The 16,289-nt window shown below is 38.6% G+C and overlaps 2 protein-coding genes across 2 annotated transcripts in view; one reads left to right on the forward strand and one right to left on the reverse strand.

Moving 5' to 3' along the window:
• The window catches only part of LOC127509878 (gastrula zinc finger protein XlCGF52.1-like), a 298,674-nt gene that overhangs the window by 9,164 nt on the left and 273,221 nt on the right, over window positions 1-16,289 (reverse strand).
• LOC127509890 (GTPase IMAP family member 9-like) overlaps window positions 4,557-16,289 on the forward strand; it is a 58,828-nt gene continuing 47,095 nt past the window's right edge. For both annotated transcript variants that reach the window (XM_051889155.1, XM_051889154.1), the window contains exons 1-3: window positions 4,557-4,608; window positions 8,887-8,922; window positions 10,222-10,923. In XM_051889155.1, the coding sequence (XP_051745115.1) occupies window positions 4,596-4,608; window positions 8,887-8,922; window positions 10,222-10,923 (751 nt within the window). In that variant the 5' untranslated portion in view covers window positions 4,557-4,595. The remainder of the gene's footprint in view (window positions 4,609-8,886; window positions 8,923-10,221; window positions 10,924-16,289) is intronic.

The following is a 16,289-nucleotide window of genomic DNA, read 5'->3' on the forward strand; positions in this document are numbered from 1 at the left end:
TAGTTGCTGGTAAAGTTGTAAGACGTTGTGCTATAGTAGGTGCTTTCCTAGGTGTTATACGTTTTGGTCAAGGAGGTGCAATAACTAATTATGTAGAATTTGCTAGATTAGCTGCTGTAGCAGGTGCAAGATTTGGAGAATGTTCTGGACTAGTAGGTGAAGTAGTTTTAGGAGTAATTGGTTTAGTTGGTGGAGCTGTTTTTGGACAAGTATTTCTTGTAGCTGTTAAAATAGTTGCTGCTTTTCCTAAAGTTGCTACAATAGGTGCTGAAATACATGCTGCTGTTCTTAAAGTTGCTACAAAAGGTGCTGAAATGGGTCCTGCTGTTCTTCAAGGTGCTGCAATAAGTGCTAGAGTAGGAGCTGTAGCATGGGCTGGATATGTTGTTGTAGTAGCGGAATCTATAGTTGATTTTTGGAATATGTTTTGGAGTAATAATTGGAATATTTATTAGAGTAGCTGGTGGAGTAGTTACTGCTGTTCTTAAAGTTGCTGATCTTCTTAAACGTGCTGGAGAAAGTGCTGGAGTACATCCTGGTCTTTTTAGAGGTGCTGCAATAGGTGCCGTAGCAACTGCTGGACTATGTCTTATTGCAGGTTCTAATGTTGGTGTTCTTAGATTTGTTATACAAGGTGCTGCAATAGGTGCTGGAGTAGGAGCTGCATTGGAGATGTAAGACTGTGTAAAAAATGATGTATGTAGATGGGGGGTTTGGGGGGGACTACTTTTTGCTTCACCATGATTCATGAGCGAGGACTTTCGGCTTACTCAGAAAAAGAGTATGCTAGCGCTAGCACATGTGCACTGGTTAACGTTAGTTAACTTGCGGGCATGATTGCGTTGCCTCTATGAGCGAGGAGGAATCATTTAGTCTGGTCGAAGAGGAGATCCCAGCTCTGCCTGTTACTCCAAGCAAGTCACCCACTGCTAAGAAAAAGGCCAACAATGTAAATATTGATATTTTGTCTCAGTTGGACAACATAATGCAGCAGGTCAGCCGTCGCTCTGACACAAGAGCGAAAGATCTCCCACTTGAATGAAAAAGTGGATGCTGTGACGTCTGAGCTAAAGTCCATCACTGCAAAGGTGAAGTGCCTAGAGTGGCGTGTGGATCAAATTGAACAAACGATTAACCAGATGCAAAGAAGAATGAATGATCTAGAAACCTACACTGTTACTGATTTCTGTCATTTGAATAGTACTGTACTATATATGTACAGTAAGACACTGTTAAATGTTTATACAGTATACATTATGGGAAAATATGTTCATTACTGTAATTTTTCTGTTCTGTAAATCAATATACAGTAGTGAACTTGCCCGTGAAAAACCCATTTTTAAACTCTGGGTGGAAGTGAACAGACAAAAGTGACTCACCAAAAAGGTTAGTAGGCCTATATTATTAATTTTTTTTATGTAAAAGAAACATGTTTTCAAATGCTTTCACTTGTAATGTTAACAGCAAAATAATCATGTCGTTTTTCACCTCGGAAAGGTTTTGGTGCCTTTTTTCTGACTGTTGGCCGGATTGCCATCATAATGGTCATAACAAAAACTGGTGAGTTAAGTTCACCTATATTAGCTCGAAATAAATTTTAGTTAAGCTAAACATAACTTTTGCATGTCCCGCTGCCTGCCTTCTGCATGTTCCACAAGTTAGTTTAGTTCAGCAGGCGGAGTGATAACTCCATTCATTTTAACCAATAAAAAATTTACTGCAGCTTTCAGACACAACTTAATTCTTATTTTAATAGTTAATTTAAGGCAGTTTCTATGGTTATTTAAATGACAGATTCCTTTCACTCTCTCTCGTTCTGATATTACGTGCGCCACTCAAACTAACACCAGACTTCCATGACTGACTGACGAAATAACACAGAGAACCTTTAAATTTCAAGAAAATTATGGATCTATCTTTGTTTCATATCAGAGCTTATGTATAAAACATTTGTCACCAAAATTCCAGAAACAATTGTTGAAATTAATGTGTAAAAACAGTCAGACAAAGGTCAGCTAAAGTATGTTTCAGTTGATGGATATGCATATTTGCTTCTCAGTACGTTACAACAGTGATGATAAAAAAATAAAATAAAAAATAAATAAAAAAACATGGACAAAACAATCACTTTTTGTAAACTTTATTCAATGTGAGTGCCGTCATCACCCAGGTGTTGATAGAGTGAAACCTAAACAGCACACATTGTCATCTGTGTTTAAACTAAACTCATTTAAGAATTAGCAATTTAAACATTCAAGCACAAGACTTCAAAGAGAACTTGCACATGCTGTGAGAGGATTTTATGTGTGCGCTCATCCAAAATGTGCACACGGAAAGCCACATCTCAGACAGTCCTGAATTCTCTTTCAATACTTGTATTTGAACAGACAAATTCACACCAAAATTTTGCCAACATACCTGTCTCAGCGAGTATCCTAGCAAACAGGTTATGTCTTAAGTGAACGTATAACAGTCGAGAAATGCAATGTATCAGTGTATTGGATCAATCATTGTCATGACAGCAGCCTAATATTCCTGCTGTCTGTGTTTTTAATGTTAATCAAACAGCAAATGACAAAGAAATCATCTTGTTGCTTGTAGTTTATTTGTTCTCATTTTATTTTTATTTCAGTTGTCCTATTTTCCCTGAACACAGCACATACCGAACTGTACCAGAACTGTGACCTTAAAACTATGATAAAAAACCATCACACCCCTGCTAATTATGTACCATCCCTGTAGGTTCATTCAGAATCAGATGTGTAGTGCTTTTTATTAACATCAAGTTTGAGAGTTAGGGCAAATTCTGCAAACACTGGTCTGAAAAATAATGTTGTTTTTTTTTCTTGTGCTTGATGGTTTATTCCGAGAATCAACCCTGATGGCACTAAACTGCCAAAGTCACAGATCAGATGGAAGTCTCAAAAGGTCCAAAAGAAAAAGCAACAGCCTGAACCCTATAGTGTTTCTCATCAGTTGACAGAGCTTGTCAGCTTTGACTGGCTTTAACTATTTTGTCTGAGTCAGAGTCTTGTGCAAGAGGAAGGTGAAACAACTCTCACCAACTGATTTAAAAACTGACCCTGCTGTTCATTGTATAATCTGAGTTTTTAATTGCTTGTAAGTTAGTTACATGCTTACACAATACTATATGCATATCTGCATTATTTACTGACTTATTTTGTTTTAATGGATGCTGAAATCTCAATGGTGTTAGCACTAATATATATATATATATATATATATATATATATAGTTATTTAGTACATTTAAGATATTGTGAAATGTCAAGGCCTTTCATTATTTTATTTATTTGTTTTGTTTATTTATTTTGTAATTTTATGTTTACATAGTGATTTTTTTGTTTGTTTGTTTGTTTTGTATATATATACACCCTTGGCAATTTTGTTATGTATTTGTTGAAGGATCAATTTAGAAAAAAAAAGAAAGAAAAAACAAAAGAAAGTTACAACACGTAAATTCATCCACTTCTCCTGAAAGACATGACACTGTGTGTCTATTGTGAATACACTTATGTTGTCACTTATGTTTGAAATAGTATTATTGCCGCTTTCATAGACATAAGTGCATATTTTACGTACTATAAATGTTTGTTTTGTTTGTTTGTTTGTTTTGCTACTATGTACATTTAAATGTCTAAAACCTAAAATAAACGTTATGCGATTGAAAACATTGAAAAGTTGTGATAATGACAAGCACGTCCATCTCTGGCTCAGCGCTAGCCAAAGCTCGAAAGCAGATTTGAATTTAGCAGCTGATCACGTGATGCTCTGAATGTTCTAATCGTTCTAATCACACCGGTGTAATCGTACACATCAAAGGGTTAAGCAGAGAAATGTAAATGACACGATTTGATAAAATAACTACAAACCGAATGCACAGAAAATATGTCACATTTTGTCTTGGCAAGAAGCCTCGTAAACACAGTATGTCATGTCTCAAGTGAACTTAAACAACTGAGGAAGAATACTTATGTGTATCATTGCATTGATCTGCATGCATTAACTCTAAAAGTGACAGCAGCATAATGTCATTAAAGGGTTAGTTCACCCAAAAATAAAAATGATCCCATGATTTACTCACCCTCAAGCCATCTTAGGTATACATGACTATCTTCCTTTGGACGAACACAATCGGAGATATATGTAAAAAATATCCTTGCTCTCCAAAGATTTATAATGGTTGTGAATGGGGTTGTGAATGTTTTAAAGACAACAATAAACCATCCATAAAAAAGTACTCAAAAAAGTACTTAAAAGTTTGATTAGACAATTTCCAATTACCAATGTTTTTTTTTTTTTCCAACTATTTGTAGATAGGCCTAGATATATAGATGTTTCATTTGTAGATGCAAGAAGAACATTTTCAGTGTAGACAAATAAACAAATGGTTTTATGTTTATATATAGAAAATACACCTTAACAAATACTGTGAATAAAAAGTGAACTTGTTCTTATATTTAATATTTTAATTTCAGTTTATCTGCAGGGGGCGCAGGTGAGTATATTTATATCTGCTGGTTTCATGTCACCGCCTTGTTTTCGGTTTATAGATGTCATGGTGTTGAGCACAAAATGGCGGGTACAGGTAAGATCTGATTAACATCCAAATATATAAGCTACTATTATTTGAGATTACTCATGATTAGTTAAGATATGAACTAATGAAGAGCTCCTTAACTACGACAGGAGTCATCATGCGTGAAAACAACAGCCTTAACTACACGTTAAAACATGTTTGATAATTAATGCATTAATTGACATTTAGGAGTAAACTAAATAAATCAGGCTCCGTAAGAGTAAATAAGTACTCTGAATTTGAATTAAACATGTAATTTAATACTGTCATAATTTAAACTGTAAATCATAATCTGCCATCTGCAGCTTTGTGACTAATGATTGGAATGGCACATGATTATTTAGCCATTAATTACATGGATCCGTCTAATCAAACGTGGAAAATAGACTAACTACCACTAATAATAAACCGTTTTCTGTTTTTTTTTTTTTTTTTTTTTAGTTCATTTTTATTCGTATAGTTTCTTCCCGGAACTAAAGTATGTAGCGTTTATTTCTGGTGGGATACTCATTAATGGCGCACTCTAGGCGTTTCCTTGGCAAAGAGAAGTAATGCTGGCATTTTAAACTAATAAATGTTGACTGCTTTGGTAAACCGAATTAATGACTAAAGTCATGTTTGCATGTATGTTTTATTGGGATTTTCAGGAGGTTATGTAGTTATTTACTGTATTTTTTTGTCGTTTAAATGTATATGCTTAGATTAGCATTAGTTTGTGGACACGCCCGATTTTACATGTAAATGTGCCTATGTGTGTCTTTACAGGTATGTTTATGGCTTACTTTTAAGTACATATATGTTTAAATATATAAATAAAAGAAATACAAATTTTTTTTATCTTTGTTTTTTGTACAAGGGGTGTAAAGGAATAAGGATGGCACTCTTAATGTTTATTTATATATTAGTTAATGATTTGTAAGTGCATATGTAGTGTCTACATCGAGGTGAGTTTAAGTATGTAAAACACAATCAAAAACTACCATTGGTTAGTTAAGGATACAGTGGAAAAAGTGCAACTTTATAATTCTCTAAAGATTCTTTAAGATTAAAAAAAAATAATAATAAATAAATACTAATTCCCATATAGACTTGAATAGGGACCCAATTGAATCCCATTAAAATCCTGTAGAAATTATCCTACAGGATATTTATGTATTGACTCTCAGAATCCTATAGGATTCTTTTAGGACAAGATATAAATATCCTATAAGACAATTTCTATTGGAATCCTATAGGAATGGTTCCAAAATATGATAGAAATTCTATTTGGAATCCTGCACAGGTTTCTTATTGGAATCCTTTAGGATTTTTTGACAAGGGATTATTGTGTCATGACTTTACTTGAGGGGGCACATCATAATTAACTCATTATAAACCCTTAAACAGGCAATGTGCACCATGAGATACATAGTTTTTAGTGTCTTGTTTGAGGCATAAGTACGATTTTTTTCATCAAATCGTTTTATCCTTTATCACAGCCTGGTCTGTCTTGAGTATGCTGGTCACATGATTTGTTTCAAGTTTTCTGTGATCAGTTAGTCAGCCTGACCTAAACCCAACATGGTAAATATAAATGTATATTAATCTTACTTTAAAAAAAAAAAAAAAAAAAAAAACTGCTAATATTATTTGTAAACATTGTCTTAAGATGTTGAAAAAGAAAATTAAGTTATATGTTGCTCATGCTGTTATTTACTGCATTTTGAAAAGTATGTATCTCCCAGGACACATTGCCTGTTTTGGGTATAAAAAAGGATTATCCACAGTATTGACAATGAATGGTGTTTCAAGGTAAACTGGGCTCACTGTACTGGTCATTGCATTATTGTGAATTCTGGAGTGATGAGTGAGGGGTCGGTTGTGGGTGGTGGGAGGGCCAGTCGAAATCTTGTTCCAGGACCGGGGCCCTTTGGGAGGGAGCCCATACACAGTCCCCCTTCTCAATCCATGCATTTTGAGTTAAAAAAATACGCAAATGTTAATATTCAAATGTAAAACTGATATTACTTTTTGTTGACTCCATCTTTGCAGTTTTAACTAGATATTTTCACAGCTAGATGTTTCACACAGCTCATTTTAAGGTAGAACAGGGGTGTCCAACACTGCTCCTGGAGGGCTACCGTCCTGCAGTGTTGCAAGAAAATAAAAATAAAATAAAAAAAAAATCTTCGCAAGTAGTTAAAAATGCAAAGATATAATCAATAAAATGTAGTAATATCAGTTTTACATTTGAATATTAACATTTGCACATTTTTTTTTAACTCAAAATGCATGGATTGAGAAAGGGGGACTGTGTACAGTGAGCCCAGAGGCCTGGAGGGCCTATAAGGGTCTTCCCTAGGGGCCCCGGTCCTGGAACAAGATTTCGACTGGCCCTCCCACCACCCACAACTGACCCCTCACTCATCACCCTGGAATTCACAATAATGCAATGACCAGTACAGGGAGCCCAGTTTACCTTGAAACACCATTCATTGTCAATACTGTGGATAATCCTTTTTTATACCCAAAACAGGCAATGTGTACTGGGACATACAACTCATAAAATCCAAACTACATCAAATATTTCAAAAATTCCTTTTAGGGATGTGACGGTGAGAAAATTTTCCCACCGGTTAATCGACATGTAACAACACCGGTAATACCGGTGTTACCGGGGGGCGGGGCCTCTACCGCTACCTTTTTTTTTTTTTTTTTTTTTTTTTTTTAAACCGCTTATGGGGCAGTTCACATATCTCGTCTAAAATAGCGTGGAAAGCGCGGCCACGTCGCTTTCTCCTTGTTTCCAAAGCGCTTGCGCTCCCATGGCGTCTGTCATTGCTATGCAACCATGAACTGCGCTCTCCGCAACGAGGAATGTTTTTGACATGAAAAATAAAAACCCGCCCTGTACAGCTATGATCAGCTGTTCGGCTGAGCTTTCGATGTTTTCTTACGGAAAGGCCGACTTTCACATTCAAATTAACGGCAGTTGCTTGAATGGTGGGTTATTCTTACTGATAACACTCGACAAAATTGACATTTTGGCATAATTTGTGTGTGTTCTGGTTCGTTAAGAGCAGAAGAGAACTCGATACTGGCGCGCGCGCTTTGTGTGTGTGTGTGTGTGCGTGCGTGCGTGTCACATAGGCAGGACATTCACAGACAGCGCGTTCTCTTTTGCCTTGTCGCGCTTGAATGGTATAAGAGCATTAGCATGAATAAGAGCTTGATCATATAACGCAGAAAACGGATACTACGGTAATTGCATTAAATGCAAATATTTTTAACGTGAAGAAAAAAAAGTGAAATGAAAATATTTTTTGCTGGTCATTTTCCAGTTGTGCTAACGATATACTAAATATCAACTAATGGCTTGTTAATGCATAATTGTGTCATGACTTTACTTGAGGGGGCACATCATAATTAATTCACTGTTAACTACTTACTAAATATATCATTAACTTACTATCAAATACACATGCACTAGTACAATTAGTATTCAGCCCAGTTAAGTGATGTTGTGTGGCTTTTTAAAAAGTCAGAGAATGGAGGTACAGTATCATCACAGCCTGCATCTGGATGGAGAGTGAACTGTACTGATACCCTGACCTTAGTTCATGTTCCTGTTTGGTTATTTTTTTGGAACCGATTCCTCAGGATCTGTTGTAAGTCACAGTAGGTTTAGTTTGATGGGAAAGAATATCACAAAACAGATTAAGACCTTTTAAGATAAATTATTAGTGTATGTAGTATTTTATATGTTTGATAAGGAGGATCAGTGAAAATAATGACAAACTAATCTTGTGCCTTTCATTAATGTTTATAACGAAGCTGCTGATGTCAGTTGTTTAAATTATGACAATAATAGTTTGTTTAAATTTATTTCAAAGTCCAAATATTTCTTATTTCTTCTTATAGAGACTGTTTGATTTAGTTTACCCTAAATGTTAATTAATGCATTAATTATCAAGCATGTATTAACATGTTGTTAAGGCTGCTGTTTTTTAATGCATGAATCCTTATGACTCCTGTCGTAGTTAAGGATAGCTCTTTCTAGTTCATGATTAGTTCATATCTTCATTAATCATGAGTTCATGTTGAAGTAACTATTAATTCAGGTATTAGTACATGATTATTCATGTACTGTTGTAAAGTGTCACCGCATAAATTGGACAGAAAAATAAAGCACTGGTCCATTGAACGTGTTTGTTGTATCACCGTTACATTAAAATTGTAAACAGTACGGTTGTTTTCTGATGTCTCACATAATGTTCATCAGATTCACTAACAGTTTGTGTTTTGCAGCAGGCAGAAGCAGTCCAGAATGGGTTCGTCCCAACAGTAAGTCGGTTAAATTATTTGACAGCAAAAATGTGATTGTAATTTTACAGATTTGAGTTCAAGTTCAGTGACACTCATACCTTACTTAGAGTATTTCACTGATCTTCTAAGCTTTTTAATGAGCAGTTCATTGCTGTTCAGGTTTGATATGCTTTTCTAGAAATGTTTAAATGCTGTTATAGAGATTGATGTATGTATCTTGTGTGTTTGTCTTATATTAAAGTTGCAATATGTAAGATTTTTGCAGTAAAATATCCAAGTTGAGTACTTACTATTTGTAAATTGTGACAAAAATCACAATTTTAACTAAGGATCCGGGACATGTGAGCAAGTCGCCTGCCAATGCCGTCATATCCGCATTAATCTCTGTTTCCGGATTTATTTTGTAGAAACCATGGAAACTCCAAAGACGTTTTAATATATTACACATTTTAATAGACAAGGGAACAACTGTTTTGATATATTTATAGACAGAAAACTAATTGTTGTTATATAGCTCAACACGTTTAGTCTTATTGTTTAAATCAATTTTCTTGATTTTTTTTTTGCGAGTACCATGCTTTACCATGCCTCAGACACTATTTTGTGAAATAGCTAACATAGCATAATCAGATGCAGCTTTATTTTTAGCAACAATAATACAGATAATATATTAATTGCATGCCATTTATCAACACAAGCCATCCAGCATTTAATATGATAATCTAAAATCTTACTGCAGTGTGTCTCAAACAAGTGTCTCACAGCAGCCACAGAGCGAACGCACAGAGTAACGTTATAACATCATTTTCAACACACTCAAATGTATCTAATATAATAAACAGAGCTGTGTTACCTCATACTCATGACCAGAAAAGCGGAAGCGGCGCCGGCGACTGTGTCATAATAAAAGTCCCGCTGCTTGTGAGGCGTGTCATACTACAGTAACGTTAATAATCGCATCCATTAACATGATTTCTTCCCGAGTCCTATCCCGATTATTTTCCATGGGCTCTGAATTGAAGACGACATCTCCCAAGATTCCTCGCTCAAACTTGCCGTCATCAAGCTACGCCTTTGTTTTGAATAGGCGACATCTAGCAGACAAAAAAATACATATTGCACCTTTAAATGAGTATTGTAGGGTTTTAGCTACAGAACTTGTAATAGTTGTAGTAGTTATTTCATGGTATGACACTATCTTAAGTGACGTGACTATGTGTTAGCTGAAGGTATTTCTAAAGTAAGTGAGCAATGTATGTAAAATACATGTTGAAGTAAATTAAGTGATTGTGTGATCTGTTTCCTTTTCTCATTCAGTGTCAGAAAAACCACTGCAAGGAATTTCTGTCTCCAGTCCCTCATTCAGACGGATTGTGCTTCTGGGTAAAATTGGTGCTGGGAAAAGTGCATCTGGAAACACAATACTGGGACAGAAAAAGTTCAGATCTGAGATGAGTATGAGTTCAGTAACCCGTGAATGTTCAGAAGCTCACGCCACTGTTTCAGGCAGATCTGTGTCTGTAGTTGATACTCCTGGATTCTTTGACACACAGATGAACCCTGAAGAGTTAGCTGAAGAGGTAGAGAGATGCGTTTATTTATCCAGTCCTGGACCTCATGCTTTTCTCATTGTGTTTCCTGTGATTATGAGATTCACTGAGATGGAGAAGCAGATTCCTCAGATGACTGAGATGATCTTTGGTGAGGGAGTGTTAAAATATTCCATCATTCTCTTCTCTTATGGAGATTGGATAGATGAGCCCATAGAGGAACTCATTAAGGAGAACAGTAGATTAAGAGATCTAGTTGATCAGTGTGGAGGCAGATTTCACATCTTCAACAATAAAGATCAGAATAACAGAGATCAGGTGAATGATCTACTGCAGAAGATTGACACAATGATAGAGAAGAATGGAGGACACTACAGTAATCAGATGTTTGAAGATGCTCTGAGATTCAGACAAGAAGAAGAAGAGATTAGACGGAGTGTAGAAGAGAAGAGAAAAAAACAAGAAAAAGGTAAGGTTTGATTAACATCAAAACATGTATATTAGCATGCTAAAAGTTTCATCAGTGTATCTAATTCTACTAAAGCAATGAGTCTTGCTCTTAATCATAAAACTATTTCATGGTAAGTACTTGTTTACAATTAGCATTTTGAACGAGCGAGCAATAATACATACATTGCATATTTAATTCCATTAAAATTGGTGGATACAGTTTGTAAAAACCATAAAACGTGTAGTGTGTTGTTGTTAAGATCAGCCACTTTGGTAGCTCAAGGACTGAGTTTAAAAACTAAGACCGCATTTACACTGCAGGTCTTGATGCACAATTCCGATTTGGTGACTATATCCGATTTTTTTGATGACCCGCTTACATCATCTTTTGAAAGTGACCCATATCCGATATTTGCATTTACACTATACACTGGCGAAACAGCCTAAGATGTAAGTAAAACGGCGCGATATGCAATGGATGCAGATGAAATGATTATCAATTTTGCTTTCCGCACTATCTTTAAAGGTCAGTAAAACATTGCTCTCGTAAGGCAGAGAAAAAAAGAGAAGAGCCATTAGTGTCGTGTAAACGCAGTTCGTGTCCACCTGAGTTGACGTCATTTGCCTCTGTTCCTTTTTCAATGAAGTATGACTCGCATTTACTGGGGAATATCCGATTTGACCGCTTACATGGCAGACGCAAATGCACGCATCTGGATTATATCAGATTTATTTCCACATGAGTGAGGCCTGAAACCGATCTGAGAAAATTGGAATTCATGCGTTTTTTTCCTGCTTGCATGTTCATATATCATATCCGATCTGTGCTACATGAGAGGAAAAAATTGGAATTGGGTCACTTGAACCATGCAGTGTAAATGGGGCCTAAGAGATTGATGGACTGATACAGAGGGATATTGTAAGGAAAACTAGTCAGTTTAGCTCAAAGGAAATTATTAATTAATTTATAGGGAATTTTTAAAGAGTCACTTATTTTACAGCCGAGCAAATGAATGCAAATACGTGGGCCGTAGCTATCAACTATGTAGTTGATATCAATATCCATACTATAGAGAATGGGAATCTATGTCATTGCACGTTGCATTCTGCGTAGTCGTTGCCATATTTTAGGAGACGCTCAGGAGAGTACATTGACACCAAATAAAAATCAACATAGCAACGCTCAGTCTGCGGCCAAAACACTGCACATATTCATTGTGTATAATACACTTGGAGAAATCATAATTTCACTTTCACCATTGTGTTGTGATGTTTCCAAGCTGAAAAGCAGAAATTATGCTTCGTTTGAAATCTGTTTTCACGTCGGTCATGAGAGCAGCTAAGGCAGTTCATAACATGACAATATGTGTTTTTGAAATGTATAAAATAAATATAAAATCTACCTCCATTACTACTCTATCATAGTGTTGGTGTCATAAAGTTCCAGAATGCATTGCGCTGCTGATGTCATGTTCCTATTCTCTATAAGGAAAACATTATTTATTAGCAAGGTAACTAGATCTTTAGTTTAACCCTTTAATGCCGGTTGGCGCATCGGCGCTCCCGTTTGTGTGTCTCTCTTTAAGAGCCAATAAAAACTGAACCCATATAGGTAGCACAAAAATTCTTTTTGCATACAAAACCAGAGACTTTACACATTCGAGCCTCCAACATGCTCCTGTTGCATTGTTTTCACCCTCTAATGAGTCTGAGTAATATGCGTTTACAACAAAAACAGCACAGCCGCTAACTGAATACAAATATGTAGATTTCCCGTGCTCATAACTTCATGAAAAATTATCATAGATAATAGAAAATGGCACATCATTATTTAAAGCAGATTCTCACGATTACAAATTAAATTAAAAATTAACAAGTTACGGAATGATGTAACATACTTAGCTTAAAACATGTCTCTCATCTTTCTGGGATGCAATGTGTATCCAATGTTCCCTGAACCATCCATGTTCGTTTTTTCCAACGTGGAAAAACACAAGAAAAAAAGGTATCATCTTAAAGCTTTGAAATTCAGCTTTTAATGCATCTATTCATTTTCTATGCATCAATCCATTTTGAAAAACTATTAACGAGTGCTGAGAAGTGCCTCTAAACTGGAATTTACCACCCGTGGGTGCCATCTAGCTGTGAAAAAATTAATAATACTTTATTCAACTATGCTATCGGCACAAAATTTGAACCAGATGCAGCTCACATGTAGGAGAGCATCACCAAAAAAGATTTTTTTCTCCGATCTTACTGCCTTCCTGAGTTATTCCATGTCAAATAAAAAAAAAAAAAAAAGAAAAATTAATAACAAAAATTTATATATATTTTATATATTTTTTGTCTTTTATCAGCAGTTTGTCAGCATAAAAATTTCCAAATGTAATTTATATTTTCTAAAAAATTAAAAAGTGTTCTATCTACTTACCATTTGACTCTCCTTGCTATAGTTTTTATGAAAAATCTTTTTATGAAAGATTAGAACTGTTATTGGCAGATGATTTGACCATACTAAACCAAAATTGTTTGGACTGAAGACTGTGAACAAATAAGAATTAAACCTGATTAAAATCAAGTTAGAGCATAAAAGACTATCTAATTATACTTATTACCAAGAGTTACCAACTCTCTTGATGACAAACGTCTCAGTTACATAGGTAACCCTCATTCCCTGAAGGAGGGAACAGAGATGTACGTCGGACAGACCGACGAATAGGACGAATAGGACCGACGAGGCCAATCTGCAGCAGCTGCTCTCCTCGCAGCACAGGTATTTAATGAGCAGCAGTTGCGTTGCATCTTCAGGTTTTCGCTGAGGAGCTGAACAAGTTAGACGGCAGCATCGGTGGGGTACAGCGACTGTGCCAACGGGACGTACGTCTCTGTTCCCTCCTTCAGGGAACGAGGGTTGCCTATGTAACCGAGACGTTCCCATTCAGTCGGTCACTTTCGACGTACGTTGGACAGACCGATGAATAGGAATCCCTACCAAAGCGCCACAGGCGCTGCCCCCTTCCAATGCTCTGTTGCAAGCCTCCTGACAGGGCTAACATGGAGAGTGTCGATTTGTCGATCTGTTCCCCAAAAACCCATTCAGTGAGACTATTGGATACCTTTTCACTGGGCAAGGAACGCTGCAGAAGCCACATCCTTCCCCCAAGGAGTTATGTGGAGAAGTACATAAGGACTAACCCAGTAGGGCTGTACCACATATGGAAGTACTGGGGTGACTCCAACCTGATGTAAGACGGGTTCTCCCAGAGGGAAAGACACAGACTTCGTCTAGGAGCAACTGTGGAATAACACATATGGGATCCCTGTAGGATCACACATATGGAACCCAGCCTAAACTCAGTTCTCAAGGATACAACGGAATATAGGCCTGGCGCTAGACGCTCCGCCATGTCTGGCTGCCAAAGGGTGATCGGAGGTCTCAACAGGGTCTGCCTTGTAGGGACTCTCTGAAGCAATAAGCAAATGTAAGCGCAGCAAGCCGACACTAAGCCGAGGCCTCTCTGTGCCTCTGACCTGAGGTGAGAACACGGGAGGAGACCGGCTCAACGCGAAGGCTGTAGAATCTAGCAAACGTGTTTGGTGTCGCCCAGCACGCAGCTCTACAAATATCTGTCAGCGAGGCACCACGAGCCAGCGCCCAGGAGGATGCAACACCTCTCGTAGGGTGAGCATGCAACTTGAGCGGGCAGGGCACGCCTTGTACTTGGTAAGCCAAGGCGATGGTGTCCACTATCCAGTGGGCCATCCTCTGCTTGGAGACAGCCTTTGCCTTCTGCTGGCCTCTGTAACAGGCAAAGAGCTGGTCTGAGGTCCTGAGGCTTTGAGTTCTGTCTATGTACAGTCGCAAATCGCAAACTGGACAGAGCAAAGCCAGGGCTGGGTCTGCCTCCTCCGGGGGCAGCGCTTGCAGGTTCACTCCCTGGTCCCTGAAGGGAGTGGTAGGAATCTTGGGCACATAGCCAGGCTGGGGTCTCAGTACCACGTGGCCGTGGCCGTCGCCCGGCCCAAACTCTAAGCACGATTCATCGACCGAAAATGCCTTCAGGTCCCCTACCCTCTTGATGGAGGCCAATGCAACCAGCAGTAAAGTATTTATAGACAGAATCTTTAAGTCTGCTGACTGCAAGGGCTCAAAGGGAGCATTCTGGAGTGCTTGAAGCACCAGAGCAAGGTCCCAAGAGGGTATGGAAGGGGGTCGAGGAGGATTTAACTGTCTCACCCCCCTAAGGAACCTGACGACCAGGTCATGCTTACCAACAGACATGCCATCGATGTGTTTGTGGTATGCGGAAATTGCGCCAGCATGAACTTTGAGGGTGGAGGGAGACAGCCTATGCTCCTGCAAGAAGGAAAGCATGACTCTGATCGAACATCCTCGGGGGTCTTCTCAGTGAGAAGAGCACCATTCCACAAACAGGTTCCACTTCACGGCGTAAGCACGTCTCGTAGACGGTGCACGTGCAAGTGATGGTGTTGAGTACCTCGGGAAGTAAGCCACCTAGAACCTCTGCGTCCTGTCCAGGGACCAGACATGGAGTTTCTAGAGATCTGGACGCGGGATGAATGGCGCAAAGCGACCTTGGATGGGACAGTGGGACACTGGGGAATTAAGGAAGCTGACTTTGTCGATATCCCTCATGTCAGCCAGACACAGCCAGAGATGCCGTTCCTGGACCACATCGCACGACCCACTGACCGCGCGTATCCTTCGTTGCATGAAGCCTGAGGTCCGTCATGGCACAAAGTTCTTGAAGAACTTGCGGATCGTGACCACCCTCGTGCAGGTCCTTCAGTGCCTTGGCCTGATGGACCTGCAACAACGTCATAGCGTGTAGGGTGGAAGCGGCTTCCCCGCAGGCCTGATAAGCCTTGCCGGTAAGATCCGACGAGTGCTTACAAGCCCAGGAAGGGAGAGACGGCTCCCCCCACCAGGTGGAGTTAGGGCACAGTTGCATAGCAATGGTCCGCTTCACAGGGGGGATGGTGCTGTCCACGTACCGGTGAGTTCTTCTTGCACCTCCGGGAAGAAAAGAACCAGGGTGGGTGGATGAGAATCAGCACGTGCCACCCCGAGATACCAACCACGATGGCTCGGGACACAGTGGAGGATTCCACACGAGCCTGACCTTGTTGGCGGCCCTGGAAAGCATAGCCATCATTTCCAGGTCCAAATCGGGCACAGCTACCACTGCCCGAAGCAACCCTCTGAGGAGGACTGGATCGAGGCAGTGGGACCAGGACTCTGCCCCTTTGCAGGAACTGGATTGCAACTCCGAGATGGTCATCTTCCCACAATGGGTACATGACTCATCCACAAACGCTGTCTCAGCGTGTTGTAAGCCCAGACACATGATACAGTGCTTGTGA

Source organism: Ctenopharyngodon idella, chromosome 3 (genome assembly GCF_019924925.1).
Source record: "Ctenopharyngodon idella isolate HZGC_01 chromosome 3, HZGC01, whole genome shotgun sequence".
Taxonomy (NCBI): domain Eukaryota; kingdom Metazoa; phylum Chordata; class Actinopteri; order Cypriniformes; family Xenocyprididae; genus Ctenopharyngodon; species Ctenopharyngodon idella.